The sequence below is a fragment of the Phoxinus phoxinus genome (genome assembly GCF_949152265.1).
Source record: "Phoxinus phoxinus genome assembly, chromosome: 14".
NCBI lineage: Eukaryota > Metazoa > Chordata > Actinopteri > Cypriniformes > Leuciscidae > Phoxinus > Phoxinus phoxinus.
In genome coordinates this window covers 35,327,219-35,354,718 of record NC_136889.1, presented here as the reverse complement: position 1 = coordinate 35,354,718, position 27,500 = coordinate 35,327,219, and the positions used below count along the sequence as shown (strand labels likewise).

At 50.8% G+C, this 27,500-nt stretch overlaps 1 protein-coding gene across 1 annotated transcript in view; it reads right to left on the bottom strand.

Moving 5' to 3' along the window:
• The window catches only part of ppp1r21 (protein phosphatase 1, regulatory subunit 21), a 116,011-nt gene that overhangs the window by 61,155 nt on the left and 27,356 nt on the right, over positions 1-27,500 (bottom strand). Inside the window, exons 13-16 of the mRNA XM_079634780.1 lie at positions 27,005-27,097; positions 26,806-26,933; positions 1,898-2,044; positions 575-667 (exon numbers count right to left, since the gene is read on the bottom strand). Of these exons, the coding sequence (XP_079490906.1) occupies positions 575-667; positions 1,898-2,044; positions 26,806-26,933; positions 27,005-27,097 (461 nt within the window). The remainder of the gene's footprint in view (positions 1-574; positions 668-1,897; positions 2,045-26,805; positions 26,934-27,004; positions 27,098-27,500) is intronic.

Genomic DNA, 27,500 nt, shown 5'->3' with positions numbered 1-27,500 from the left:
CAGACAGAGGAGAAAGACAGACAGAAAGACAGACAGACAGAGGAGAAAGACAGACAGAAAGACAGACAGACAGAAAGACAGACAGAAAGACAGACGGACAGACAGACAGACAGACAGACGGTCGGACAGACAGAGGAGAAAGACAGACAGAAAGACAAACAGACAGACAGAGGAGAAAGACAGTCGGACAGACAGACAGACAGACAGACAGGCAGACAGACAGACAGACAGTCGGACAGACGGACAGACAGACAGACGGTCGGACAGACAGTCAGACAGACAGACAGAGGAGAAAGACAGACAGAAAGACAAACAGACAGAGGAGAAAGACAGAAAGACAAACAGACAGACAGACAGAGGAGAAAGACAGACAGACAGACAGACAGACAGAGGAGAAAGACAGACAGAAAGACAAACAGACAGACAAACAGACAGACAGACAGAGGAGAAAGACAAAAAGACAGACAGACAGACAGACAGACAGACAGTCAGACAGACAGACAGACAGACAGGCAGACAGTCGGACAGACAGACAGACAGACAGACAGACAGACAGACAGACAGGTTCAGGTACCTGCTCCATGAGTCCCTCTCGACTCTCAGTAGAGCTCGTCAGAACATGTCTGTTTGCTAAAGCTTCTCTGTACGGCACCGATTCTGATCTGACCTGAAAACACAAGAAAACACACCAACATTCACAGGACTGAACTGTGCAAACAGGCCTTGTAGCCCGGGCTCTGAACCGGTTCAAGGAACGACAACGAAAACCGGAAACTAACCAAATTTTAACAGGAACAAAAACGAAACCGAAAACAAAATCAATTTGAATCGTTCTGAACAGAAACGTTTATTTAAAATGACTATTAACCGGTTAAAAACATAATTTTATCGTTCTCTTTAATATTTTATTTTGCCATTGACCAATCATGAATTTAGTAGCTCAGCATGTGACGCTGACGCATTAAGCGCGAGTAAGATGCCCACCGCGCACAGTCGTCGGCAGACCTTCTCTTCGGCACGGATTAGTAGACGGAAATTGGTTATGTGATGCAAGGATGTGTTGCGCAGTGTTTGCTTTGAAATTAGCAGTTGACGGTACAATGATTGTCCAGTTTATATCATTTTTATTCATGTAATTTCTAAAACAATTTGTGTAGCAAAAAAAATAAAGTACAAATAATTGTATCACTCTTTTGAAAAGAAGTAGGCATAAGAGGGCCAGTTTCGATTAACGGTCCAGTAAAACAGGCCAATATGTAATTCACGTATTTCTGCTGTGGTTTTAAAAATGTTAAGAAATAAATGTTTAAGTTTAATTATTATGTGTTATCTTATTTTTGAGTGAAAATTTGTCTTATTTATACATATTTGTTTAAAGTATAGGCTAAATAAAAATAACGTTATTTACCGGTATTTTTTCTAATGACACTGTTTTCGGAACAGTGATGTTCAACGCCGAACGCAAAAAACATCGATTCTGCTCGGAGTGAACCGGTTAAATTATTTTTCCGTTTTTAAGCCCTGCTTGTTGTGAAGTGCTTTCCACGATTGTCAAATATATTGTGCTGTGACCGATGCTGACCGTCAAATAACGCAACAAGCTACAGGAGGCTTTCACATAAGAGAAAACACTGACTATCAGTGAATCCATCAGTCACTGCAAAAATATCATATCATCAAGATCAAGTGCTCGAGAACCTCTCCATGTCCTGATGGACTATTGCAGTCATGCGTTCAGCTAACAGCAGAGAAGGGGCTTTCCCTCCAAACACTGAGAATATCCCACGCTTCAATAGAGGACCAATGCAACGACCAATCTGTTTTCCTTTCTTCCCTCCTTCCCTTCCCAACTCTAAGCTTGACCTGTACTTTAAAGGAAAGTAATAGAGACTGTGACCTTCCTGATGGCGCTCATGTATGTTGCGGCGCGCCTCTTGTTCTCCATCACGCTGTGGGCCTGCAGCGGGTTCAGGACGCCTCCGCGAGGACCGTAGCCAGGACACGACGCCAGGAAATCCAGGCTGTTGCTGAAGAAGGTGGCCATCTGTGTGAGACAGCGAGGCGTCAGAAGCAGGAGAGCGGTGTGTGTTGTGAAGCAGGAGAGCGGTGTGTGTTGTGAAGCAGGAGAGCGGTGTGTGTTGTGAAGCAGGAGAGCGGGGTGTGTGTTGTGAAGCAGGAGAGCGGTGTGTGTTGTGAAGCAGGAGAGCGGTGTGTGTTGTGAAGCAGGAGAGCGGTGTGTGTTGTGAACATGAGAGCGGTGTGTGTTGTGAAGCAGGAGAGCGGTGTGTGTTGTGAAGCAGGAGAGCGGTGTGTGTTGTGAAGCAGGAGAGCGGTGTGTGTTGTGAAGCAGGAGAGCGGTGTGTGTTGTGAAGCAGGAGAGCGGTGTGTGTTGTGAAGCAGGAGAGCGGTGTGTTGTGAAGCAGGAGAGCGGTGTGTGTTGTGAACATGAGAGCGGTGTGTGTTGTGAAGCAGGAGAGCGGTGTGTGTTGTGAAGCAGGAGAGCGGTGTGTGTTGTGAAGCAGGAGAGCGGTGTGTGTTGTGAAGCATGAGAGCGGTGTGTGTTGTGGACATGAGAGCGGTGTGTGTTGTGAAGCAGGAGAGCGGTGTGTGTTGTGTCTCGAGTCTCAAATTGATTAATAAATGTATAAGCAAAATCCAGAATTACATGAATTTGTACAAATAAAGACATGATTGTAAATACAAAACCTTGATTTTGTAGTAATGTAGGTCAGAATTTGTGCATTCAACAAGATGTGCACTTTTGGATCAGGTGACATACATGCATGCAAGGCAAGTTTATTTATATAGCACATGTCATACACAATGGTAATTCAAAGTGCTTTACATAGAAGGAATTAAAATAATTAGAATAAATAAGATTAATTAAAACAGTTTAGAATAAAAAATAAAGTGAAATACAGTGCAAACAGTCGGACGAACAGTGGCACAGCTGAACAGAAGTGTTCTGAGTCTGGATGTGAGTGTGGTACAGTAGGAGCGCACCTGACCTCTTCTGGTTCTGGTTCTGGTTCTGGTTCTGGTCCAGCATAATAGCTAAAAGCGGACTCTCCTTGCTTTGAGTGAACCCTTGGTATTTCTAGCTGATGTGATCCTAATGATCTGAGTGATCTGTTTATATTCAGTGAGCATATCTGCAGTGTATTGAGGTCCTAGGCCATTAAATGATTTATATACCAGTAATAATACTTTAAAATCAATCCTGAATGTGACTGGGAGCCAGTGTAAAGACCTGAGGACTGGTGTGATGTGTTCAAGTGTTCTGGTTCTGCTCAGCGTTCTGTACGAGCTGCAACTGTCTCCAGTGAGGAGTCCATTACAGTAATCCACCCTGCTGGTGATGAAAGCATGCACACGTTTCTCTAAGTCTTGACTGGAAACAAAGCCTCTAATTCTTGCAATATTCTTCAGATGATAATATGCTGATTTAGTTATTGCTTTGACATGACTACTGAAGCTAAGGTCTGACTCTAGAGACACACCGAGATTCCTGACTTGATGTTTAGTTGTTTGACCTCTAGAGTGAAGGTATGCGTTCACCTTGAGAACTTCATCTTTGTTTCCAAACACAATGACTTCAGTTTTGTCTTTGTTTAACTGAAGAAAGTTTTGTAACATCCAACTGTTTACTTCATCAATGCATTGGAACAGGGAGTCAATGGGGCTGTAATCGTTAGGCGAGTGTCTGTGTGTGTGTGTGTGTGTGTGTGTGTGTGTCGTCTGCATAGCTGTGGTAAGAGATTTGGTTCTTTCTCATTATTTGGCTCATTGGGAGCATGATCGCATGTGTGTGAGTTAGAGTCAGTGTGATGCGGTCGCATGTGTGTGAGTTAGAGTGTGATGCGGTCGCATGTGTGTGAGTTAGAGTGTGATGCGGTCGCATGTGTGTGAGTTAGAGTCAGTGTGATGCGGTCGCATGTGTGCGAGTTAGAGTGTGATGCGGTCGCATGTGTGTGAGTTAGAGTGTGATGCGGTCGCATGTGTGTGAGAGAGTGATGCGGTCGCATGTGTGTGAGAGTGTGATGCGGTCGCATGTGTGTGAGAGAGTGATGCGGTCGCATGTGTGTGAGAGTGTGATGCGGTCGCATGTGTGTGAGTTAGAGTGTGATGAGATCGCATGTGTGTGAGTTAGAGTGTGATGCGGTCGCATGTGTGTGAGTTAAGAGTGTGATGCGGTCGCATGTGTGAGTTAGAGTGTGATGCGGTCGCATGTGTGTGAGTTAGAGTGTGATGCGGTCGCATGTGTGTGAGTTAGTGTGATGCGGTCGCATGTGTGTGAGAGAGTGATGCGGTCGCATGTGTGTGAGTTAGAGTGTGATGCGGTCGCATGTGTGTGAGTTAGAGTGTGATGCGGTCGCATGTGTGTGAGTTAGAGTGTGATGCGGTCGCATGTGTGTGAGTTAGAGTGTGATGCGGTCGCATGTGTGTGAGTTAGAGTGTGATGCGGTCGCATGTGTGTGAGAGAGTGATGCGGTCGCATGTGTGTGAGAGAGTGATGCGGTCGCATGTGTGTGAGTTAGAGTGTGATGAGATCGCATGTGTGTGAGTTAGAGTGTGATGCGGTCGCATGTGTGTGAGTTAGAGTGTGATGCGGTCGCATGTGTGTGAGTTAGAGTGTGATGCGGTCGCATGTGTGTGAGTTAGAGTGTGATGCGGTCGCATGTGTGTGAGAGAGTGATGCGGTCGCATGTGTGTGAGAGAGTGATGCGGTCGCATGTGTGTGAGAGTGTGATGCGGTCGCATGTGTGTGAGTTAGAGTGTGATGAGAGAGTGATGCGGTCGCATGTGTGTGAATTAGAGTGTGATGCGGTCGCATGTGTGTGAGTTAGAGTGTGATGCGGTCGCATGTGTGTGAGTTAGAGTGTGATGTGGTCGCATGTGTGTGAGTTAGAGTGTGATGCGGTCGCATGTGTGTGAGAGAGTGATGCGGTCGCATGTGTGTGAGAGAGTGATGCGGTCGCATGTGTGTGAGTGATGCGGTCGCATGTGTGTGAGAGAGTGATGCGGTCGCATGTGTGTGAGAGTGATGCGGTCGCATGTGTGTGAGTTAGAGTGTGATGCGGTCGCATGTGTGCGAGTTAGAGTGTGATGCGGTCGCATGTGTGTGAGTTAGAGTGTGATGCGGTCGCATGTGTGAGTTAGAGTGTGATGCGGTCGCATGTGTGCGATTTAGAGTGTGATGCGGTCGCATGTGTGTGAGAGAGTGATGCGGTCGCATGTGTGTGAGTTAGAGTGTGATGCGGTCGCATGTGTGTGAGTTAGAGTGTGATGCGGTCGCATGTGTGTGAGTTAGAGTGTGATGCGGTCGCATGTGAGTGAGTTAGAGTGTGATGCGGTCGCATGTGTGTGAGAGAGTGATGCGGTCGCATGTGTGCGAGTTAGAGTGTGATGCGGTCGCATGTGTGCGAGTTAGAGTGTGATGCGGTCGCATGTGTGTGAGAGAGTGATGCGGTCGCATGTGTGTGAGTTAGAGTGTGATGCGGTCGCATGTGTGTGAGTTAGAGTGTGATGCGGTCGCATGTGTGCGAGTTAGAGTGTGATGCGGTCGCATGTGTGCGAGTTAGAGTGATGCGGTCGCATGTGTGTGAGTTAGAGTGTGATGAGGTCGCATGTGTGCGAGTTAGAGTGTGATGCGGTCGCATGTGTGCGAGTTAGAGTGTGATGCGGTCGCATGTGTGCGAGTTAGAGTGTGATGCGGTCGCATGTGTGCGAGTTAGAGTGTGATGCGGTCGCATGTGTGTGAGTTAGAGTGTGATGCGGTCGCATGTGTGCGAGTTAGAGTGTGATGCGGTCGCATGTGTGTGAGTTAGAGTGTGATGCGGTCGCATGTGTGTGAGTTAGAGTGTGATGCGGTCGCATGTGTGTGAGAGAGTGATGCGGTCGCATGTGTGCGAGTTAGAGTGTGATGCGGTCGCATGTGTGTGAGAGAGTGATGCGGTCGCATGTGTGTGAGTAAGAGTGTGATGTGGTCGCATGTGTGTGAGTTAGAGTGTGATGCGGTCGCATGTGTGTGAGTTAGAGTGTGATGCGGTCGCATGTGTGTGAGTTAGAGTGTGATGCGGTCGCATGTGTGTGAGAGAGTGATGCGGTCGCATGTGTGTGAGTTAGAGTGTGATGCGGTCGCATGTGTGTGAGTTAGAGAGTGATGCGGTCGCATGTGTGTGAGTTAGAGTGTGATGCGGTCGCATGTGTGTGAGTTAGAGTGTGATGCGGTCGCATGTGTGTGAGAGAGTGATGCGGTCGCATGTGTGCGAGTTAGAGTGTGATGCGGTCGCATGTGTGTGAGTTAGAGTGTGATGCGGTCGCATGTGTGTGAGAGAGTGATGCGGTCGCATGTGTGTGAGTTAGAGTGTGATGCGGTCGCATGTGTGTGAGTTAGAGTGTGATGCGGTCGCATGTGTGTGAGAGTGATGCGGTCGCATGTGTGTGAGTTAGAGTGTGATGCGGTCGCATGTGTGTGAGTTAGAGTGTGATGAGATTGCATGTGTGTGAGTTAGAGTGTGATGCGGTCGCATGTGTGTGAGTTAGAGTGTGATGCGGTCGCATGTGTGTGAGTTAGAGTGTGATGCGGTCGCATGTGTGTGAGAGAGTGATGCGGTCGCATGTGTGTGAGTTAGAGTGTGATGCGGTCGCATGTGTGTGAGAGAGTGATGCGGTCGCATGTGTGTGAGTTAGAGTGTGATGCGGTCGCATGTGTGTGAGTTAGAGTGTGATGCGGTCCCATGTGTGTGAGTTAGAGTGTGATGCGGTCGCATGTGTGTGAGTTAGAGTGTGATGTGGTCGCATGTGTGCGAGTTAGAGTGTGATGCGGTCGCATGTGTGCGAGTTAGAGTGTGAATGCGGTCGCATGTGTGTGAGTTAGAGTGTGATGCGGTCGCATGTGTGTGAGTTAGAGTGTGATGCGGTCGCATGTGTGTGAGTTAGAGTGTGATGCGGTCGCATGTGTGTGAGAGAGTGATGCGGTCGCATGTGTGCGAGTTAGAGTGTGATGCGGTCGCATGTGTGTGAGTTAGAGTGTGATGCGGTCGCATGTGTGTGAGAGAGTGATGCGGTCGCATGTGTGTGAGTTAGAGTGTGATGCGGTCGCATGTGTGTGAGTTAGAGTGTGATGCGGTCGCATGTGTGTGAGTTAGAGTGTGATGCGGTCGCATGTGTGTGAGTTAGAGTGTGATGCGGTCGCATGTGTGTGAGAGAGTGATGCGGTCGCATGTGTGTGAGAGTGATGCGGTCGCATGTGTGTGAGAGTGATGCGGTCGCATGTGTGTGAGTTAGAGTGTGATGAGATTGCATGTGTGTGAGTTAGAGTGTGATGCGGTCGCATGTGTGTGAGTTAGAGTGTGATGCGGTCGCATGTGTGTGAGTTAGAGTGTGATGCGGTCGCATGTGTGCGAGTTAGAGTGTGATGCGGTCGCATGTGTGTGAGTTAGTGTGATGCGGTCGCATGTGTGCGAGTTAGAGTGTGATGCGGTCGCATGTGTGTGAGAGAGTGATGCGGTCGCATGTGTGTGAGAGAGTGATGCGGTCGCATGTGTGTGAGTTAGAGTGTGATGCGGTCGCATGTGTGTGAGTTAGAGTGTGATGACATCGCATGTGAGTTAGAGTGTGATGCGGTCGCATGTGTGCGAGTTAGAGTGTGATGCGGTCGCATGTGTGTGAGTTAGAGTGTGATGCGGTCGCATGTGTGCGAGTTAGAGTGATGCGGTCGCATGTGTGTGAGTTAGAGTGTGATGCGGTCGCATGTGTGCGAGTTAGAGTGTGATGCGGTCGCATGTGTGCGAGTTAGAGTGTGATGCGGTCGCATGTGTGCGAGTTAGAGTGTGATGCGGTCGCATGTGTGCGAGTTAGAGTGTGATGCGGTCGCATGTGTGTGAGTTAGAGTGTGATGCGGTCGCATGTGTGCGAGTTAGAGTGTGATGCGGTCGCATGTGTGTGAGTTAGAGTGTGATGCGGTCGCATGTGTGTGAGTTAGAGTGTGATGCGGTCGCATGTGTGTGAGAGAGTGATGCGGTCGCATGTGTGCGAGTTAGAGTGTGATGCGGTCGCATGTGTGTGAGAGAGTGATGCGGTTGCATGTGTGTGAGTTAGAGTGTGATGTGGTCGCATGTGTGTGAGTTAGAGTGTGATGCGGTCGCATGTGTGTGAGTTAGAGTGTGATGCGGTCGCATGTGTGTGAGAGAGTGATGCGGTCGCATGTGTGTGAGAGTGATGCGGTCGCATGTGTGTGAGTTAGAGAGTGATGCGGTCGCATGTGTGTGAGTTAGAGTGTGATGCGGTCGCATGTGTGTGAGTTAGAGTGTGATGCGGTCGCATGTGTGTGAGAGAGTGATGCGGTCGCATGTGTGCGAGTTAGAGTGTGATGCGGTCGCATGTGTGTGAGTTAGAGTGTGATGCGGTCGCATGTGTGTGAGAGAGTGATGCGGTCGCATGTGTGTGAGTTAGAGTGTGATGCGGTCGCATGTGTGTGAGTTAGAGTGTGATGCGGTCGCATGTGTGTGAGAGAGTGATGCGGTCGCATGTGTGTGAGATAGAGTGTGATGCGGTCGCATGTGTGTGAGTTAGAGTGTGATGCGGTCGCATGTGTGTGAGTTAGAGTGTGATGCGGTCGCATGTGTGTGAGTTAGAGTGTGATGCGGTCGCATGTGTGTGAGAGAGTGATGCGGTCGCATGTGTGTGAGAGTGATGCGGTCGCATGTGTGTGAGAGTGATGCGGTCGCATGTGTGTGAGTTAGAGTGTGATGAGATTGCATGTGTGTGAGTTAGAGTGTGATGCGGTCGCATGTGTGTGAGTTAGAGTGTGATGCGGTCGCATGTGTGTGAGTTAGAGTGTGATGCGGTCGCATGTGTGTGAGTTAGAGTGTGATGCGGTCGCATGTGTGCGAGTTAGAGTGTGATGCGGTCGCATGTGTGTGAGTTAGTGTGATGCGGTCGCATGTGTGCGAGTTAGAGTGTGATGCGATCGCATGTGTGTGAGTTAGAGTGTGATGCGGTCGCATGTGTGTGAGAGAGTGATGCGGTCGCATGTGTGTGAGAGAGTGATGCGGTCGCATGTGTGTCAGAGAGTGATGCGGTCGCATGTGTGTGAGTTAGAGTGTGATGCGGTCGCATGTGTGTGAGTTAGAGTGTGATGACATCGCATGTGAGTTAGAGTGTGATGCGGTCGCATGTGTGCGAGTTAGAGTGTGATGCGGTCGCATGTGTGTGAGTTAGAGTGTGATGCGGTCGCATGTGTGCGAGTTAGAGTGATGCGGTCGCATGTGTGTGAGTTAGAGTGTGATGCGGTCGCATGTGTGTGAGTTAGAGTGTGATGCGGTCGCATGTGTGCGAGTTAGAGTGTGATGCGGTCGCATGTGTGTGAGTTAGAGTGTGATGCGGTCGCATGTGTGTGAGTTAGAGTGTGATGCGGTCGCATGTGTGTGAGAGAGTGATGCGGTCGCATGTGTGCGAGTTAGAGTGTGATGCGGTCGCATGTGTGTGAGAGAGTGATGCGGTCGCATGTGTGTGAGTTAGAGTGTGATGTGGTCGCATGTGTGTGAGTTAGAGTGTGATGCGGTCGCATGTGTGTGAGTTAGAGTGTGATGCGGTCGCATGTGTGTGAGAGAGTGATGCGGTCGCATGTGTGTGAGAGTGATGCGGTCGCATGTGTGTGAGTTAGAGTGTGATGCGGTCGCATGTGTGTGAGTTAGAGAGTGATGCGGTCGCATGTGTGTGAGTTAGAGTGTGATGCGGTCGCATGTGTGTGAGTTAGAGTGTGATGCGGTCGCATGTGTGTGAGAGAGTGATGCGGTCGCATGTGTGCGAGTTAGAGTGTGATGCGGTCGCATGTGTGTGAGTTAGAGTGTGATGCGGTCGCATGTGTGTGAGAGAGTGATGCGGTCGCATGTGTGTGAGTTAGAGTGTGATGCGGTCGCATGTGTGTGAGAGTGATGCGGTCGCATGTGTGTGAGTTAGAGTGTGATGCGGTCGCATGTGTGTGAGTTAGAGTGTGATGAGATTGCATGTGTGTGAGTTAGAGTGTGATGCGGTCGCATGTGTGTGAGTTAGAGTGTGATGCGGTCGCATGTGTGTGAGTTAGAGTGTGATGCGGTCGCATGTGTGTGAGAGAGTGATGCGGTCGCATGTGTGTGAGTTAGAGTGTGATGCGGTCGCATGTGTGTGAGTTAGAGTGTGATGCGGTCGCATGTGTGTGAGTTAGAGTGTGATGTGGTCGCATGTGTGTGAGTTAGAGTGTGATGCGGTCGCATGTGTGTGAGAGAGTGATGCGGTCGCATGTGTGTGAGAGAGTGATGCGGTCGCATGTGTGTGAGTGATGCGGTCGCATGTGTGTGAGAGAGTGATGCGGTCGCATGTGTGTGAGAGTGATGCGGTCGCATGTGTGTGAGTTAGAGTGTGATGCGGTCGCATGTGTGCGAGTTAGAGTGTGATGCGGTCGCATGTGTGTGAGTTAGAGTGTGATGCGGTCGCATGTGTGAGTTAGAGTGTGATGCGGTCGCATGTGTGCGATTTAGAGTGTGATGCGGTCGCACGTGTGTGAGAGAGTGATGCGGTCGCATGTGTGTGAGTTAGAGTGTGATGCGGTCGCATGTGTGTGAGTTAGAGTGTGATGCGGTCGCATGTGTGTGAGTTAGAGTGTGATGCGGTCGCATGTGAGTGAGTTAGAGTGTGATGCGGTCGCATGTGTGTGAGAGAGTGATGCGGTCGCATGTGTGCGAGTTAGAGTGTGATGCGGTCGCATGTGTGCGAGTTAGAGTGTGATGCGGTCGCATGTGTGTGAGAGAGTGATGCGGTCGCATGTGTGTGAGTTAGAGTGTGATGCGGTCGCATGTGTGTGAGTTAGAGTGTGATGCGGTCGCATGTGTGTGAGTTAGAGTGTGATGCGGTCGCATGTGTGTGAGTTAGAGTGTGATGCGGTCGCATGTGTGCGAGTTAGAGTGTGATGCGGTCGCATGTGTGCGAGTTAGAGTGATGCGGTCGCATGTGTGTGAGTTAGAGTGTGATGCGGTCGCATGTGTGCGAGTTAGAGTGTGATGCGGTCGCATGTGTGCGAGTTAGAGTGTGATGCGGTCGCATGTGTGCGAGTTAGAGTGTGATGCGGTCGCATGTGTGCGAGTTAGAGTGTGATGCGGTCGCATGTGTGTGAGTTAGAGTGTGATGCGGTCGCATGTGTGCGAGTTAGAGTGTGATGCGGTCGCATGTGTGTGAGTTAGAGTGTGATGCGGTCGCATGTGTGTGAGTTAGAGTGTGATGCGGTCGCATGTGTGTGAGAGAGTGATGCGGTCGCATGTGTGCGAGTTAGAGTGTGATGCGGTCGCATGTGTGTGAGAGAGTGATGCGGTCGCATGTGTGTGAGTTAGAGTGTGATGTGGTCGCATGTGTGTGAGTTAGAGTGTGATGCGGTCGCATGTGTGTGAGTTAGAGTGTGATGCGGTCGCATGTGTGTGAGAGAGTGATGCGGTTGCATGTGTGTGAGAGTGATGCGGTCGCATGTGTGTGAGTTAGAGTGTGATGCGGTCGCATGTGTGTGAGTTAGAGAGTGATGCGGTCGCATGTGTGTGAGTTAGAGTGTGATGCGGTCGCATGTGTGTGAGTTAGAGTGTGATGCGGTCGCATGTGTGTGAGAGAGTGATGCGGTCGCATGTGTGCGAGTTAGAGTGTGATGCGGTCGCATGTGTGTGAGTTAGAGTGTGATGCGGTCGCATGTGTGTGAGAGAGTGATGCGGTCGCATGTGTGTGAGTTAGAGTGTGATGCGGTCGCATGTGTGTGAGTTAGAGTGTGATGCGGTCGCATGTGTGTGAGAGTGATGCGGTCGCATGTGTGTGAGTTAGAGTGTGATGCGGTCGCATGTGTGTGAGTTAGAGTGTGATGAGATTGCATGTGTGTGAGTTAGAGTGTGATGCGGTCGCATGTGTGTGAGTTAGAGTGTGATGCGGTCGCATGTGTGTGAGTTAGAGTGTGATGCGGTCGCATGTGTGTGAGAGAGTGATGCGGTCGCATGTGTGTGAGTTAGAGTGTGATGCGGTCGCATGTGTGTGAGAGAGTGATGCGGTCGCATGTGTGTGAGTTAGAGTGTGATGCGGTCGCATGTGTGTGAGTTAGAGTGTGATGCGGTCCCATGTGTGTGAGTTAGAGTGTGATGCGGTCGCATGTGTGTGAGTTAGAGTGTGATGTGGTCGCATGTGTGCGAGTTAGAGTGTGATGCGGTCGCATGTGTGCGAGTTAGAGTGTGAATGCGGTCGCATGTGTGTGAGTTAGAGTGTGATGCGGTCGCATGTGTGTGAGTTAGAGTGTGATGCGGTCGCATGTGTGTGAGTTAGAGTGTGATGCGGTCGCATGTGTGTGAGAGAGTGATGCGGTCGCATGTGTGCGAGTTAGAGTGTGATGCGGTCGCATGTGTGTGAGTTAGAGTGTGATGCGGTCGCATGTGTGTGAGAGAGTGATGCGGTCGCATGTGTGTGAGTTAGAGTGTGATGCGGTCGCATGTGTGTGAGTTAGAGTGTGATGCGGTCGCATGTGTGTGAGTTAGAGTGTGATGCGGTCGCATGTGTGTGAGTTAGAGTGTGATGCGGTCGCATGTGTGTGAGAGAGTGATGCGGTCGCATGTGTGTGAGAGTGATGCGGTCGCATGTGTGTGAGAGTGATGCGGTCGCATGTGTGTGAGTTAGAGTGTGATGAGATTGCATGTGTGTGAGTTAGAGTGTGATGCGGTCGCATGTGTGTGAGTTAGAGTGTGATGCGGTCGCATGTGTGTGAGTTAGAGTGTGATGCGGTCGCATGTGTGCGAGTTAGAGTGTGATGCGGTCGCATGTGTGTGAGTTAGTGTGATGCGGTCGCATGTGTGCGAGTTAGAGTGTGATGCGGTCGCATGTGTGTGAGAGAGTGATGCGGTCGCATGTGTGTGAGAGAGTGATGCGGTCGCATGTGTGTGAGTTAGAGTGTGATGCGGTCGCATGTGTGTGAGTTAGAGTGTGATGACATCGCATGTGAGTTAGAGTGTGATGCGGTCGCATGTGTGCGAGTTAGAGTGTGATGCGGTCGCATGTGTGTGAGTTAGAGTGTGATGCGGTCGCATGTGTGCGAGTTAGAGTGATGCGGTCGCATGTGTGCGAGTTAGAGTGTGATGCGGTCGCATGTGTGCGAGTTAGAGTGTGATGCGGTCGCATGTGTGCGAGTTAGAGTGTGATGCGGTCGCATGTGTGCGAGTTAGAGTGTGATGCGGTCGCATGTGTGCGAGTTAGAGTGTGATGCGGTCGCATGTGTGTGAGTTAGAGTGTGATGCGGTCGCATGTGTGCGAGTTAGAGTGTGATGCGGTCGCATGTGTGTGAGTTAGAGTGTGATGCGGTCGCATGTGTGTGAGAGAGTGATGCGGTCGCATGTGTGCGAGTTAGAGTGTGATGCGGTCGCATGTGTGTGAGAGAGTGATGCGGTCGCATGTGTGTGAGTTAGAGTGTGATGTGGTCGCATGTGTGTGAGTTAGAGTGTGATGCGGTCGCATGTGTGTGAGTTAGAGTGTGATGCGGTCGCATGTGTGTGAGAGAGTGATGCGGTCGCATGTGTGTGAGAGTGATGCGGTCGCATGTGTGTGAGTTAGAGAGTGATGCGGTCGCATGTGTGTGAGTTAGAGTGTGATGCGGTCGCATGTGTGTGAGTTAGAGTGTGATGCGGTCGCATGTGTGTGAGAGAGTGATGCGGTCGCATGTGTGCGAGTTAGAGTGTGATGCGGTCGCATGTGTGTGAGTTAGAGTGTGATGCGGTCGCATGTGTGTGAGAGAGTGATGCGGTCGCATGTGTGTGAGTTAGAGTGTGATGCGGTCGCATGTGTGTGAGTTAGAGTGTGATGCGGTCGCATGTGTGTGAGAGAGTGATGCGGTCGCATGTGTGTGAGTTAGAGTGTGATGCGGTCGCATGTGTGTGAGTTAGAGTGTGATGCGGTCGCATGTGTGTGAGTTAGAGTGTGATGCGGTCGCATGTGTGTGAGTTAGAGTGTGATGCGGTCGCATGTGTGTGAGAGAGTGATGCGGTCGCATGTGTGTGAGAGTGATGCGGTCGCATGTGTGTGAGAGTGATGCGGTCGCATGTGTGTGAGTTAGAGTGTGATGAGATTGCATGTGTGTGAGTTAGAGTGTGATGCGGTCGCATGTGTGTGAGTTAGAGTGTGATGCGGTCGCATGTGTGTGAGTTAGAGTGTGATGCGGTCGCATGTGTGTGAGTTAGAGTGTGATGCGGTCGCATGTGTGCGAGTTAGAGTGTGATGCGGTCGCATGTGTGTGAGTTAGTGTGATGCGGTCGCATGTGTGCGAGTTAGAGTGTGATGCGATCGCATGTGTGTGAGTTAGAGTGTGATGCGGTCGCATGTGTGTGAGAGAGTGATGCGGTCGCATGTGTGTGAGAGAGTGATGCGGTCGCATGTGTGTGAGTTAGAGTGTGATGCGGTCGCATGTGTGTGAGTTAGAGTGTGATGACATCGCATGTGAGTTAGAGTGTGATGCGGTCGCATGTGTGCGAGTTAGAGTGTGATGCGGTCGCATGTGTGTGAGTTAGAGTGTGATGCGGTCGCATGTGTGCGAGTTAGAGTGATGCGGTCGCATGTGTGTGAGTTAGAGTGTGATGCGGTCGCATGTGTGTGAGTTAGAGTGTGATGCGGTCGCATGTGTGCGAGTTAGAGTGTGATGCGGTCGCATGTGTGTGAGTTAGAGTGTGATGCGGTCGCATGTGTGTGAGTTAGAGTGTGATGCGGTCGCATGTGTGTGAGAGAGTGATGCGGTCGCATGTGTGCGAGTTAGAGTGTGATGCGGTCGCATGTGTGTGAGAGAGTGATGCGGTCGCATGTGTGTGAGTTAGAGTGTGATGCGGTCGCATGTGTGTGAGTTAGAGTGTGATGCGGTCGCATGTGTGTGAGAGAGTGATGCGGTCGCATGTGTGTGAGAGAGTGATGCGGTCGCATGTGTGTGAGAGTGATGCGGTCGCATGTGTGTGAGTTAGAGAGTGATGCGGTCGCATGTGTGTGAGTTAGAGTGTGATGCGGTCGCATGTGTGTGAGTTAGAGTGTGATGCGGTCGCATGTGTGTGAGAGAGTGATGCGGTCGCATGTGTGCGAGTTAGAGTGTGATGCGGTCGCATGTGTGTGAGTTAGAGTGTGATGCGGTCGCATGTGTGTGAGAGAGTGATGCGGTCGCATGTGTGTGAGTTAGAGTGTGATGCGGTCGCATGTGTGTGAGAGTGATGCGGTCGCATGTGTGTGAGTTAGAGTGTGATGCGGTCGCATGTGTGTGAGTTAGAGTGTGATGAGATTGCATGTGTGTGAGTTAGAGTGTGATGCGGTCGCATGTGTGTGAGTTAGAGTGTGATGCGGTCGCATGTGTGTGAGTTAGAGTGTGATGCGGTCGCATGTGTGTGAGAGAGTGATGCGGTCGCATGTGTGTGAGTTAGAGTGTGATGCGGTCGCATGTGTGTGAGACAGTGATGCGGTCGCATGTGTGTGAGTTAGAGTGTGATGCGGTCGCATGTGTGTGAGTTAGAGTGTGATGCGGTCCCATGTGTGTGAGTTAGAGTGTGATGCGGTCGCATGTGTGTGAGTTAGAGTGTGATGCGGTCGCATGTGTGCGAGTTAGAGTGTGATGCGGTCGCATGTGTGCGAGTTAGAGTGTGAATGCGGTCGCATGTGTGTGAGTTAGAGTGTGATGCGGTCGCATGTGTGTGAGTTAGAGTGTGATGCGGTCGCATGTGTGTGAGTTAGAGTGTGATGCGGTCGCATGTGTGTGAGAGAGTGATGCGGTCGCATGTGTGTGAGAGAGTGATGCGGTCGCATGTGTGCGAGTTAGAGTGTGATGCGGTCGCATGTGTGTGAGTTAGAGTGTGATGCGGTCGCATGTGTGTGAGAGAGTGATGCGGTCGCATGTGTGTGAGTTAGAGTGTGATGCGGTCGCATGTGTGTGAGTTAGAGTGTGATGCGGTCGCATGTGTGTGAGTTAGAGTGTGATGCGGTCGCATGTGTGTGAGTTAGAGTGTGATGCGGTCGCATGTGTGTGAGAGAGTGATGCGGTCGCATGTGTGTGAGAGTGATGCGGTCGCATGTGTGTGAGAGTGATGCGGTCGCATGTGTGTGAGTTAGAGTGTGATGAGATTGCATGTGTGTGAGTTAGAGTGTGATGCGGTCGCATGTGTGTGAGTTAGAGTGTGATGCGGTCGCATGTGTGCGAGTTAGAGTGTGATGCGGTCGCATGTGTGTGAGTTAGTGTGATGCGGTCGCATGTGTGCGAGTTAGAGTGTGATGCGATCGCATGTGTGTGAGTTAGAGTGTGATGCGGTCGCATGTGTGTGAGAGAGTGATGCGGTCGCATGTGTGTGAGTTAGAGTGTGATGCGGTCGCATGTGTGTGAGAGAGTGATGCGGTCGCATGTGCGTGAGAGAGTGATGCGGTCGCATGTGTGTGAGTTAGAGTGTGATGCGGTCGCATGTGTGTGAGTTAGAGTGTGATGACATCGCATGTGAGTTAGAGTGTGATGCGGTCGCATGTGTGCGAGTTAGAGTGTGATGCGGTCGCATGTGTGTGAGTTAGAGTGTGATGCGGTCGCATGTGTGTGAGTTAGAGTGTGATGCGGTCGCATGTGTGTGAGAGAGTGATGCGGTCGCATGTGTGTGAGAGAGTGATGCGGTCGCATGTGTGTGAGAGAGTGATGCGGTCGCATGTGTGTGAGTTAGAGTGTGATGCGGTCGCATGTGTGTGAGAGAGTGATGCGGTCGCATGTGTGCGAGTTAGAGTGTGATGCGGTCGCATGTGTGTGAGTTAGAGTGTGATGCGGTCGCATGTGTGTGAGTTAGAGTGTGATGCGGTCGCATGTGTGTGAGTTAGAGTGTGATGAGATTGCATGTGTGTGAGTTAGAGTGTGATGCGGTCGCATGTGTGTGAGTTAGAGTGTGATGCGGTCGCATGTGTGTGAGTTAGAGTGTGATGCGGTCGCATGTGTGTGAGTTAGAGTGTGATGCGGTCGCATGTGTGTGAGAGAGTGATGCGGTCGTATGTGTGCGAGTTAGAGTGTGATGCGGTCGCATGTGTGTGAGTTAGAGTGTGATGCGGTCGCATGTGTGTGAGTTAGAGTGTGATGCGGTCGCATGTGTGTGAGTTAGAGTGTGATGCGGTCGCATGTGTGTGAGAGAGTGATGCGGTCGCATGTGTGTGAGAGAGTGATGCGGTCGCATGTGTGTGAGTTAGAGTGTGATGCGGTCGCATGTGTGTGAGTTAGAGTGTGATGAGATTGCATGTGTGTGAGTTAGAGTGTGATGCGGTCGCATGTGTGTGAGTTAGAGTGTGATGCGGTCGCATGTGTGTGAGTTAGAGTGTGATGCGGTCGCATGTGTGTGAGAGAGTGATGCGGTCGTATGTGTGCGAGTTAGAGTGTGATGCGGTCGCATGTGTGTGAGACAGTGATGCGGTCGCATGTGTGTGAGTTAGAGTGTGATGCGGTCGCATGTGTGTGAGTTAGAGTGTGATGCGGTCCCATGTGTGTGAGTTAGAGTGTGATGCGGTCGCATGTGTGTGAGTTAGAGTGTGATGCGGTCGCATGTGTGCGAGTTAGAGTGTGATGCGGTCGCATGTGTGCGAGTTAGAGTGTGAATGCGGTCGCATGTGTGTGAGTTAGAGTGTGATGCGGTCGCATGTGTGTGAGTTAGAGTGTGATGCGGTCGCATGTGTGTGAGTTAGAGTGTGATGCGGTCGCATGTGTGTGAGAGAGTGATGCGGTCGCATGTGTGCGAGTTAGAGTGTGATGCGGTCGCATGTGTGTGAGTTAGAGTGTGATGCGGTCGCATGTGTGTGAGAGAGTGATGCGGTCGCATGTGTGTGAGTTAGAGTGTGATGCGGTCGCATGTGTGTGAGTTAGAGTGTGATGCGGTCGCATGTGTGTGAGTTAGAGTGTGATGCGGTCGCATGTGTGTGAGTTAGAGTGTGATGCGGTCGCATGTGTGTGAGAGAGTGATGCGGTCGCATGTGTGTGAGAGTGATGCGGTCGCATGTGTGTGAGAGTGATGCGGTCGCATGTGTGTGAGTTAGAGTGTGATGAGATTGCATGTGTGTGAGTTAGAGTGTGATGCGGTCGCATGTGTGTGAGTTAGAGTGTGATGCGGTCGCATGTGTGTGAGTTAGAGTGTGATGCGGTCGCATGTGTGCGAGTTAGAGTGTGATGCGGTCGCATGTGTGTGAGTTAGTGTGATGCGGTCGCATGTGTGCGAGTTAGAGTGTGATGCGATCGCATGTGTGTGAGTTAGAGTGTGATGCGGTCGCATGTGTGTGAGAGAGTGATGCGGTCGCATGTGTGTGAGTTAGAGTGTGATGCGGTCGCATGTGTGTGAGAGAGTGATGCGGTCGCATGTGCGTGAGAGAGTGATGCGGTCGCATGTGTGTGAGTTAGAGTGTGATGCGGTCGCATGTGTGTGAGTTAGAGTGTGATGACATCGCATGTGAGTTAGAGTGTGATGCGGTCGCATGTGTGCGAGTTAGAGTGTGATGCGGTCGCATGTGTGTGAGTTAGAGTGTGATGCGGTCGCATGTGTGTGAGTTAGAGTGTGATGCGGTCGCATGTGTGTGAGAGAGTGATGCGGTCGCATGTGTGTGAGAGAGTGATGCGGTCGCATGTGTGTGAGAGAGTGATGCGGTCGCATGTGTGTGAGTTAGAGTGTGATGCGGTCGCATGTGTGTGAGAGAGTGATGCGGTCGCATGTGTGCGAGTTAGAGTGTGATGCGGTCGCATGTGTGTGAGTTAGAGTGTGATGCGGTCGCATGTGTGTGAGTTAGAGTGTGATGCGGTCGCATGTGTGTGAGTTAGAGTGTGATGAGATTGCATGTGTGTGAGTTAGAGTGTGATGCGGTCGCATGTGTGTGAGTTAGAGTGTGATGCGGTCGCATGTGTGTGAGTTAGAGTGTGATGCGGTCGCATGTGTGTGAGTTAGAGTGTGATGCGGTCGCATGTGTGTGAGAGAGTGATGCGGTCGTATGTGTGCGAGTTAGAGTGTGATGCGGTCGCATGTGTGTGAGTTAGAGTGTGATGCGGTCGCATGTGTGTGAGTTAGAGTGTGATGCGGTCGCATGTGTGTGAGTTAGAGTGTGATGCGGTCGCATGTGTGTGAGAGAGTGATGCGGTCGCATGTGTGTGAGAGAGTGATGCGGTCGCATGTGTGTGAGTTAGAGTGTGATGCGGTCGCATGTGTGTGAGTTAGAGTGTGATGAGATTGCATGTGTGTGAGTTAGAGTGTGATGCGGTCGCATGTGTGTGAGTTAGAGTGTGATGCGGTCGCATGTGTGTGAGTTAGAGTGTGATGCGGTCGCATGTGTGCGAGTTAGAGTGTGATGCGGTCGCATGTGTGTGAGTTAGTGTGATGCGGTCGCATGTGTGCGAGTTAGAGTGTGATGCGATCGCATGTGTGTGAGTTAGAGTGTGATGCGGTCGCATGTGTGTGAGAGAGTGATGCGGTCGCATGTGTGTGAGAGAGTGATGCGGTCGCATGTGTGTGAGTTAGAGTGTGATGCGGTCCAATGTGTGTGAGTTAGAGTGTGATGACATCGCATGTGAGTTAGAGTGTGATGCGGTCGCATGTGTGCGAGTTAGAGTGTGATGCGGTCGCATGTGTGTGAGTTAGAGTGTGATGCGGTCGCATGTGTGTGAGTTAGAGTGTGATGCGGTCGCATGTGTGTGAGAGAGTGATGCGGTCGCATGTGTGTGAGAGAGTGATGCGGTCGCATGTGTGTGAGTTAGAGTGTGATGCGGTCGCATGTGTGTGAGAGAGTGATGCGGTCGCATGTGTGTGAGAGTGTGATGCGGTCGCATGTGTGTGAGTTAGAGTGTGATGCGGTCGCATGTGTGTGAGTTAGAGTGTGATGCGGTCGCATGTGTGTGAGTTAGAGTGTGATGCGGTCGCATGTGTGTGAGTTAGAGTGTGATGAGATTGCATGTGTGTGAGAGAGTGATGCGGTCGCATGTGTGTGAGAGAGTGATGCGGTCGCATGTGTGTGAGTTAGAGTGTGATGCGGTCGCATGTGTGTGAGAGAGTGATGCGGTCGCATGTGTGTGAGAGTGTGATGCGGTCGCATGTGTGTGAGTTAGAGTGTGATGCGGTCGCATGTGTGTGAGTTAGAGTGTGATGCGGTCGCATGTGTGTGAGTTAGAGTGTGATGCGGTCGCATGTGTGTGAGTTAGAGTGTGATGCGGTCGCATGTGTGTGAGAGAGTGATGCGGTCGCATGTGTGTGAGAGAGTGATGCGGTCGCATGTGTGTGAGTTAGAGTGTGATGCGGTCGCATGTGTGTGAGTTAGAGTGTGATGAGATTGCATGTGTGTGAGTTAGAGTGTGATGCGGTCGCATGTGTGTGAGAGAGTGATGCGGTCGCATGTGTGTGAGAGTGATGCGGTCGCATGTGTGTGAGTTAGAGTGTGATGAGATTGCATGTGTGTGAGTTAGAGTGTGATGCGGTCGCATGTGTGTGAGTTAGAGTGTGATGCGGTCGCATGTGTGTGAGTTAGAGTGTGATGCGGTCGCATGTGTGCGAGTTAGAGTGTGATGCGGTCGCATGTGTGCGAGTTAGAGTGTGATGCGGTCGCATGTGTGTGAGTTAGTGTGATGCGGTCGCATGTGTGCGAGTTAGAGTGTGATGCGGTCGCATGTGTGTGAGTTAGTGTGATGCGATCGCATGTGTGTGAGTTAGAGTGTGATGCGGTCGCATGTGTGTGAGAGAGTGATGCGGTCGCATGTGTGTGAGAGAGTGATGCGGTCGCATGTGTGTGAGTTAGAGTGTGATGCGGTCGCATGTGTGTGAGTTAGAGTGTGATGACATCGCATGTGAGTTAGAGTGTGATGCGGTCGCATGTGTGCGAGTTAGAGTGTGATGCGGTCGCATGTGTGTGAGTTAGAGTGTGATGCGGTCGCATGTGTGTGAGTTAGAGTGTGATGCGGTCGCATGTGTGTGAGAGAGTGATGCGGTCGCATGTGTGTGAGAGAGTGATGCGGTCGCATGTGTGTGAGTTAGAGTGTGATGCGGTCGCATGTGTGTGAGAGAGTGATGCGGTCGCATGTGTGCGAGTTAGAGTGTGATGCGGTCGCATGTGTGTGAGTTAGAGTGTGATGCGGTCGCATGTGTGTGAGTTAGAGTGTGATGCGGTCGCATGTGTGTGAGTTAGAGTGTGATGCGGTCGCATGTGTGTGAGTTAGAGTGTGATGCGGTCGCATGTGTGTGAGTTAGAGTGTGATGAGATTGCATGTGTGTGAGTTAGAGTGTGATGCGGTCGCATGTGTGTGAGTTAGAGTGTGATGCGGTCGCATGTGTGTGAGTTAGAGTGTGATGCGGTCGCATGTGTGTGAGTTAGAGTGTGATGCGGTCGCATGTGTGTGAGAGAGTGATGCGGTCGCATGTGTGCGAGTTAGAGTGTGATGCGGTCGCATGTGTGTGAGTTAGAGTGTGATGCGGTCGCATGTGTGTGAGAGAGTGATGCGGTCGCATGTGTGTGAGTTAGAGTGTGATGCGGTCGCATGTGTGTGAGAGAGTGATGCGGTCGCGTGTGTGAGAGAGTGATGCGGTCGCATGTGTGTGAGTTAGAGTGTGATGCGGTCGCATGTGTGTGAGTTAGAGTGTGATGAGATTGCATGTGTGTGAGTTAGAGTGTGATGCGGTCGCATGTGTGTGAGAGAGTGATGCGGTCGCATGTGTGTGAGAGTGATGCGGTCGCATGTGTGTGAGTTAGAGTGTGATGAGATTGCATGTGTGTGAGTTAGAGTGTGATGCGGTCGCATGTGTGTGAGTTAGAGTGTGATGCGGTCGCATGTGTGTGAGTTAGAGTGTGATGCGGTCGCATGTGTGCGAGTTAGAGTGTGATGCGGTCGCATGTGTGTGAGTTAGAGTGTGATGCGGTCGCATGTGTGTGAGTTAGAGTGTGATGCGGTCGCATGTGTGTGAGAGAGTGATGCGGTCGCATGTGTGTGAGTTAGAGTGTGATGCGGTCGAATGTGTGTGAGAGAGTGATGCGGTCGCATGTGTGTGAGTTAGAGTGTGATGCGGTCGCATGTGTGTGAGAGTGATGCGGTCGCATGTGTGCGAGTTAGAGTGTGATGCGGTCGCATGTGTGTGAGTTAGAGTGTGATGCGGTCGCATGTGTGTGAGTTAGAGTGTGATGCGGTCGCATGTGTGTGAGTTAAGAGTGTGATGCGGTCGCATGTGTGTGAGTTAGAGTGTGATGCGGTCGCATGTGTGTGAGTTAGAGTGTGATGCGGTCGCATGTGTGTGAGAGAGTGATGCGGTCGTATGTGTGTGAGAGAGTGATGCGGTCGCATGTGTGCGAGTTAGAGTGTGATGCGGTCGCATGTGTGTGAGTTAGAGTGTGATGCGGTCGCATGTGTGTGAGAGAGTGATGCGGTCGCATGCGTGTGAGTTAGAGTGTGATGCGGTCGCATGTGTGTGAGTTAGAGTGTGATGCGGTCGCATGTGTGTGAGTTAGAGTGTGATGCGGTCGCATGTGTGTGAGTTAGAGTGTGATGTGGTCGCATGTGTGTGAGTTAGAGTGTGATGCGGTCGCATGTGTGTGAGTTAGAGTGTGATGCGGTCGCATGTGTGTGAGTTAGAGTGTGATGCGGTCGCATGTGTGTGAGTTAGAGTGTGATGCGGTCGCATGTGTGTGAGTTAGAGTGTGATGCGGTCGCATGTGTGCGAGTTAGAGTGTGATGCGGTCGCATGTGTGCGAGTTAGAGTGTGATGCGGTCGCATGTGTGCGAGTTAGAGTGTGATGCGGTCGCATGTGTGCGAGTTAGAGTGTGATGCGGTCGCATGTGTGCGAGTTAGAGTGTGATGCGGTCGCATGTGTGTGAGTTAGAGTGTGATGCGGTCGCATGTGTGTGAGTTAGAGTGTGATGCGGTCGCATGTGTGCGAGTTAGAGTGTGATGCGGTCGCATGTGTGCGAGTTAGAGTGTGATGTGGTCGCATGTGTGCGAGTTAGAGTGTGATGCGGTCGCATGTGTGCGAGTTAGAGTGTGATGCGGTCGCATGTGTGTGAGTTAGAGTGTGATGCGGTCGCATGTGTGTGAGTTAGAGTGTGATGCGGTCGCATGTGTGCGAGTTAGAGTGTGATGCGGTCGCATGTGTGCGAGTTAGAGTGTGATGCGGTCGCATGTGTGTGAGTTAGAGTGTGATGCGGTCGCATGTGTGTGAGTTAGAGTGTGATGCGGTCGCATGTGTGCGAGTTAGAGTGTGATGCGGTCGCATGTGTGCGAGTTAGAGTGTGATGTGGTCGCATGTGTGCGAGTTAGAGTGTGATGCGGTCGCATGTGTGCGAGTTAGAGTGTGATGCGGTCGCATGTGTGCGAGTTAGAGTGTGATGCGGTCGCATGTGTGTGAGTTAGAGTGTGATGCGGTCGCATGTGTGTGAGTTAGAGTGTGATGCGGTCGCATGTGTGCGAGTTAGAGTGTGATGCGGTCGCATGTGTGCGAGTTAGAGTGTGATGTGGTCGCATGTGTGCGAGTTAGAGTGTGATGCGGTCGCATGTGTGCGAGTTAGAGTGTGATGCGGTCGCATGTGTGTGAGTTAGAGTGTGATGCGGTCGCATGTGTGTGAGTTAGAGTGTGATGCGGTCGCATGTGTGTGAGAGTATGGTCTCATGCTGGTCATGCACGCAGTTAAATTTGCGCGTGCGCAACAGACCGCTGTTGTATCCGTAACTGCTGCAAACTTTAACTTTTTGTGTTCAAAATGAACAGTATTTATATAATGTATATAGAGTACATCATGAATCCATTTTCCAGACCGTGTTTTGTGTTATCCTGAATCACTACGGTACGCCTATAATAAGTGTTCATATTCAGACTACTTTAGACTGGGTTGGCTGCGGAGGAGCACAGTGCCTGCGTGACTCGCCATAGACATTAACAGAGAGAAGTAGCTCCGGCTACTGTGTTCTTCCTCAAGACTTGTTTATTAACTGCTAGAGAGCAAACGTACACGCGCATTGATTGCACACTGATGATGAAACGCGTTGATGGACTATATGCACGAAGCATTCTTTAAAACTTCCATATTAGCCAGCTGGAAAACCTCCGGGGAAATGTCCCTTGCTGGTGTGTCGGTGTCTTCAATGTCCTGTGGTAGATTTAACAGCATAAATATTTGAATGCTTAGTTTATAATCAGAATATAGTCACTTACATAGTCAGACCTAGCATTCATTTAGTTATTGAAACGTAAGACGACATCAAAAAAAGACGTGTTCCTCAGCTAAATTCGATCATCATTCACACTTTCGTTTGAAAACGAAAAAGATGAAAGATTTTTCACAAGTGTGCTGAAATCAGAGAGCTTGTGCTGTCGAAGGGTGAGTAATTACTGACAGAACTTACATGTCTGGGTGAACTAACCCTTTAATCACTTTAAAAACGTCTTGTGGTGCATCATCTCAAAGAGGCACTGGATCTCTCTCTCGGAGCTTCACCACGACTGCTCCTGCTGGAGGAATGATCTGACTCAGCCAGAGCTCGGAGTCTGAGACGTGTGTAAGAAACTGCTGAAGACGCGTCTCTTTCAGCAGCACTTGATCCAGTAATACTAACACTTTCTACTCTATTCTAACTTTAAATAAATAAAAATATAAATAAAGTACTACGTTAGATTGAACTACGAAGGGTCATAGCACTTACATACTGTTGTCCTACTGTTAGTTTAATTTCTTCTATTGTTCTCACTTGTAAGTCGCTTTGGATAAAAGCTTCTGCTAAATGAATAAATGTAAACTAGCACCAGGAATATTCATTTGTGGTTGTTTGTGAAATGCTTAAAACCGTGAAAAGAAAGTCTTAAAATCCAAATGAATCAAATGGGATTTGAATCAATGAATGAACAGGTGTCACTGATCCACTGTGCACATCATCTTTGTTGCATGCGCAAATTATGATACACTAACACAAAAGAAAACATTTGAATTCACAGAAATGTCTCCAAATTGCTGCACATTCATTTAATTCAGAATTTTGCAAATGCAAGTTGAAAGGCATTTGGTTGTGGATAGTAAAACATATTTGATGAAGTTCATGTATAACTGTGCATTCATTTATTAATCACTTTGAGACTAAATCCATCCCATAGTTATGAAGGGTTAGAGCGGTGTGTGTGTGAAGCGCAAGAGCGGTGTGTGTGTGTGAAGAATGGTGTGTGTGTGTGTGAAGTGTAAGAGCGGTGTGTGTGTGTGAAGAATGGTGTGTGTGTGAAGCGCAAGAGCGGTGTGTGTGTGAAGCGCAAGAGCGGTGTGTGTGTGTGAAGAGCGGTGTGTGTGTGAAGAGCGGTGTGTGTGTGAAGAGCAGTGTGTGTGTGTGTGTGTGAAGCGTAAGAGCGGTGTGTGTGTGTGAAGCGTAAGAGCGGTGTGTGTGTGTGAAGCGTAAGAGCGGTGTGTGTGTGTGAAGCGTAAGAGCGGTGTGTGTGTGTGAAGCGCAAGAGCGGTGTGTGTGTGTGAAGCGCAAGAGCGGTGTGTGTGTGTGAAGCGCAAGAGCGGTGTGTGTGTGTGTGTGTGAAGTGTAAGAGCGGTGTGTGTGTGTGAAGAATGGTGTGTGTGTGTGAAGCGCAAGAGCGGTGTGTGTGTGTGTGTGTGTGTGTGTGTGTGTGTGTGTGTGTGTGTGAAGAATGGTGTGTGTGTGTGAAGTGTAAGAGCGGTGTGTGTGTGTGTGAAGAATGGTGTGTGTGTGTGAAGTGTAAGAGCGGTGTGTGTGTGTGAAGTGTAAGAGCAGTGTGTGTGTGAAGCGCAAGAGCGGTGTGTGTGTGTGTGTGTGTGTGTGTGTGTGAAGAATGGTGTGTGTGTGTGAAGTGTAAGAGCGGTGTGTGTGTGTATGAAGAATGGTGTGTGTGTGTGAAGCGTAAGAGCGGTGTGTGTGTGAAGCGCAAGAGCGGTGTGTGTGTGAAGCGCAAGAGCGGTGTGTGTGAAGCGCAAGAGCGGTGTGTGTGTGTGAAGAGCAGTGTGTGTGTGTGTGTGTGTGAAGCGTAAGAGCGGTGTGTGTGTGTGAAGCGTAAGAGCGGTGTGTGTGTGTGAAGCGTAAGAGCGGTGTGTGTGTGTGAAGCGCAAGAGCGGTGTGTGTGTGAAGCGCAAGAGCGGTGTGTGTGTGAAGCGCAAGAGCGGTGTGTGTGTGAAGCGCAAGAGCGGTGTGTGTGTGAAGCGCAAGAGCGGTGTGTGTGTGAAGCGCAAGAGCGGTGTGTGTGTGAAGCGCAAGAGCGGTGTGTGTGTATGAAGAATGGTGTGTGTGTGAAGCGTAAGAGCAGTGTGTGTGAAGCGCAAGAGCGGTGTGTGTGTGAAGAGCGGTGTGTGTGAAGCGCAAGAGCGGTGTGTGTGTGTGTGTGTGTGAAGCGCAAGAGCAGTGTGTGTGTGTGTGTGTGAAGCGCAAGAGCGGTGTGTTTGAAGAGCGGTGTGTGTGTGAAGAGCGGTGTGTGTGTGTGTGTGTGTGTGAAGAGCGGTGTGTGTGAAGCGCAAGAGCGGTGTGTGTGAAGAGCAGTGTGTGTGTGTGTGTGTGTGTGAAGCGCAAGAGCGGTGTGTGTGAAGAGCAGTGTGTGTGTGTGAAGCGCAAGAGCGGTGTGTGTGTGAAGAGCGGTGTGTGTGTGAAGAGCAGTGTGTGTGTGTGTGTGAAGCGCAAGAGCGGTGTGTGTGTGAAGCGCAAGAGCGGTGTGTGTGAAGAGCAGTGTGTGTGTGTGTGTGAAGCGCAAGAGCGGTGTGTGTGTGAAGAGCGGTGTGTGTGTGAAGAGCAGTGTGTGTGTGTGTGTGAAGCGCAAGAGCGGTGTGTGTGTGACCTTCCCGCAGCTGCTGGTGAGGGCCGCCAGAGACGCCAGCACACACTCGTTGGTGGTGCGCAGCTTCTGTGTGGCGGTGGGCAGCTCCTGCTCCAGGGACACCTTCTGACCGTAGTGGCTGGACAGCTCTGCGGAGACAGCAGACTTACACACCAGCCGACACTCTTATCTAGTGCTGTGACCTCACCTGAACACACACCTGTGGTGACGTCGTGCAGGCTGTGTAAGCTCGCGCTCATCTGGGTGAACACGGCGTTAGCGCTGCTCTGACACATGGCATCTGAGCGGACACCTGCGGGAGAGACAGTCACATCACTGACACGACACACACACACACACACACACACACACACACACGGACACCTGCGGGAGAGACAGTCACATCACTGACACGACACACACACACACACACACACACACACACACACGGACACCTGCGGGAGAGACAGTCACATCACTGACACGACACGACACACACACACACACCGACACACACACGGACACCTGCGGGAGAGACAGTCACATCACTGACACGACACACACACACACACACACACACACACACACACGGACACCTGCGGGAGAGACAGTCACATCACTGACACGACACGACACACACACACACACACACGGACACCTGCGGGAGAGACAGTCACATCACTGACACGACACACACACACACACACACGACACAC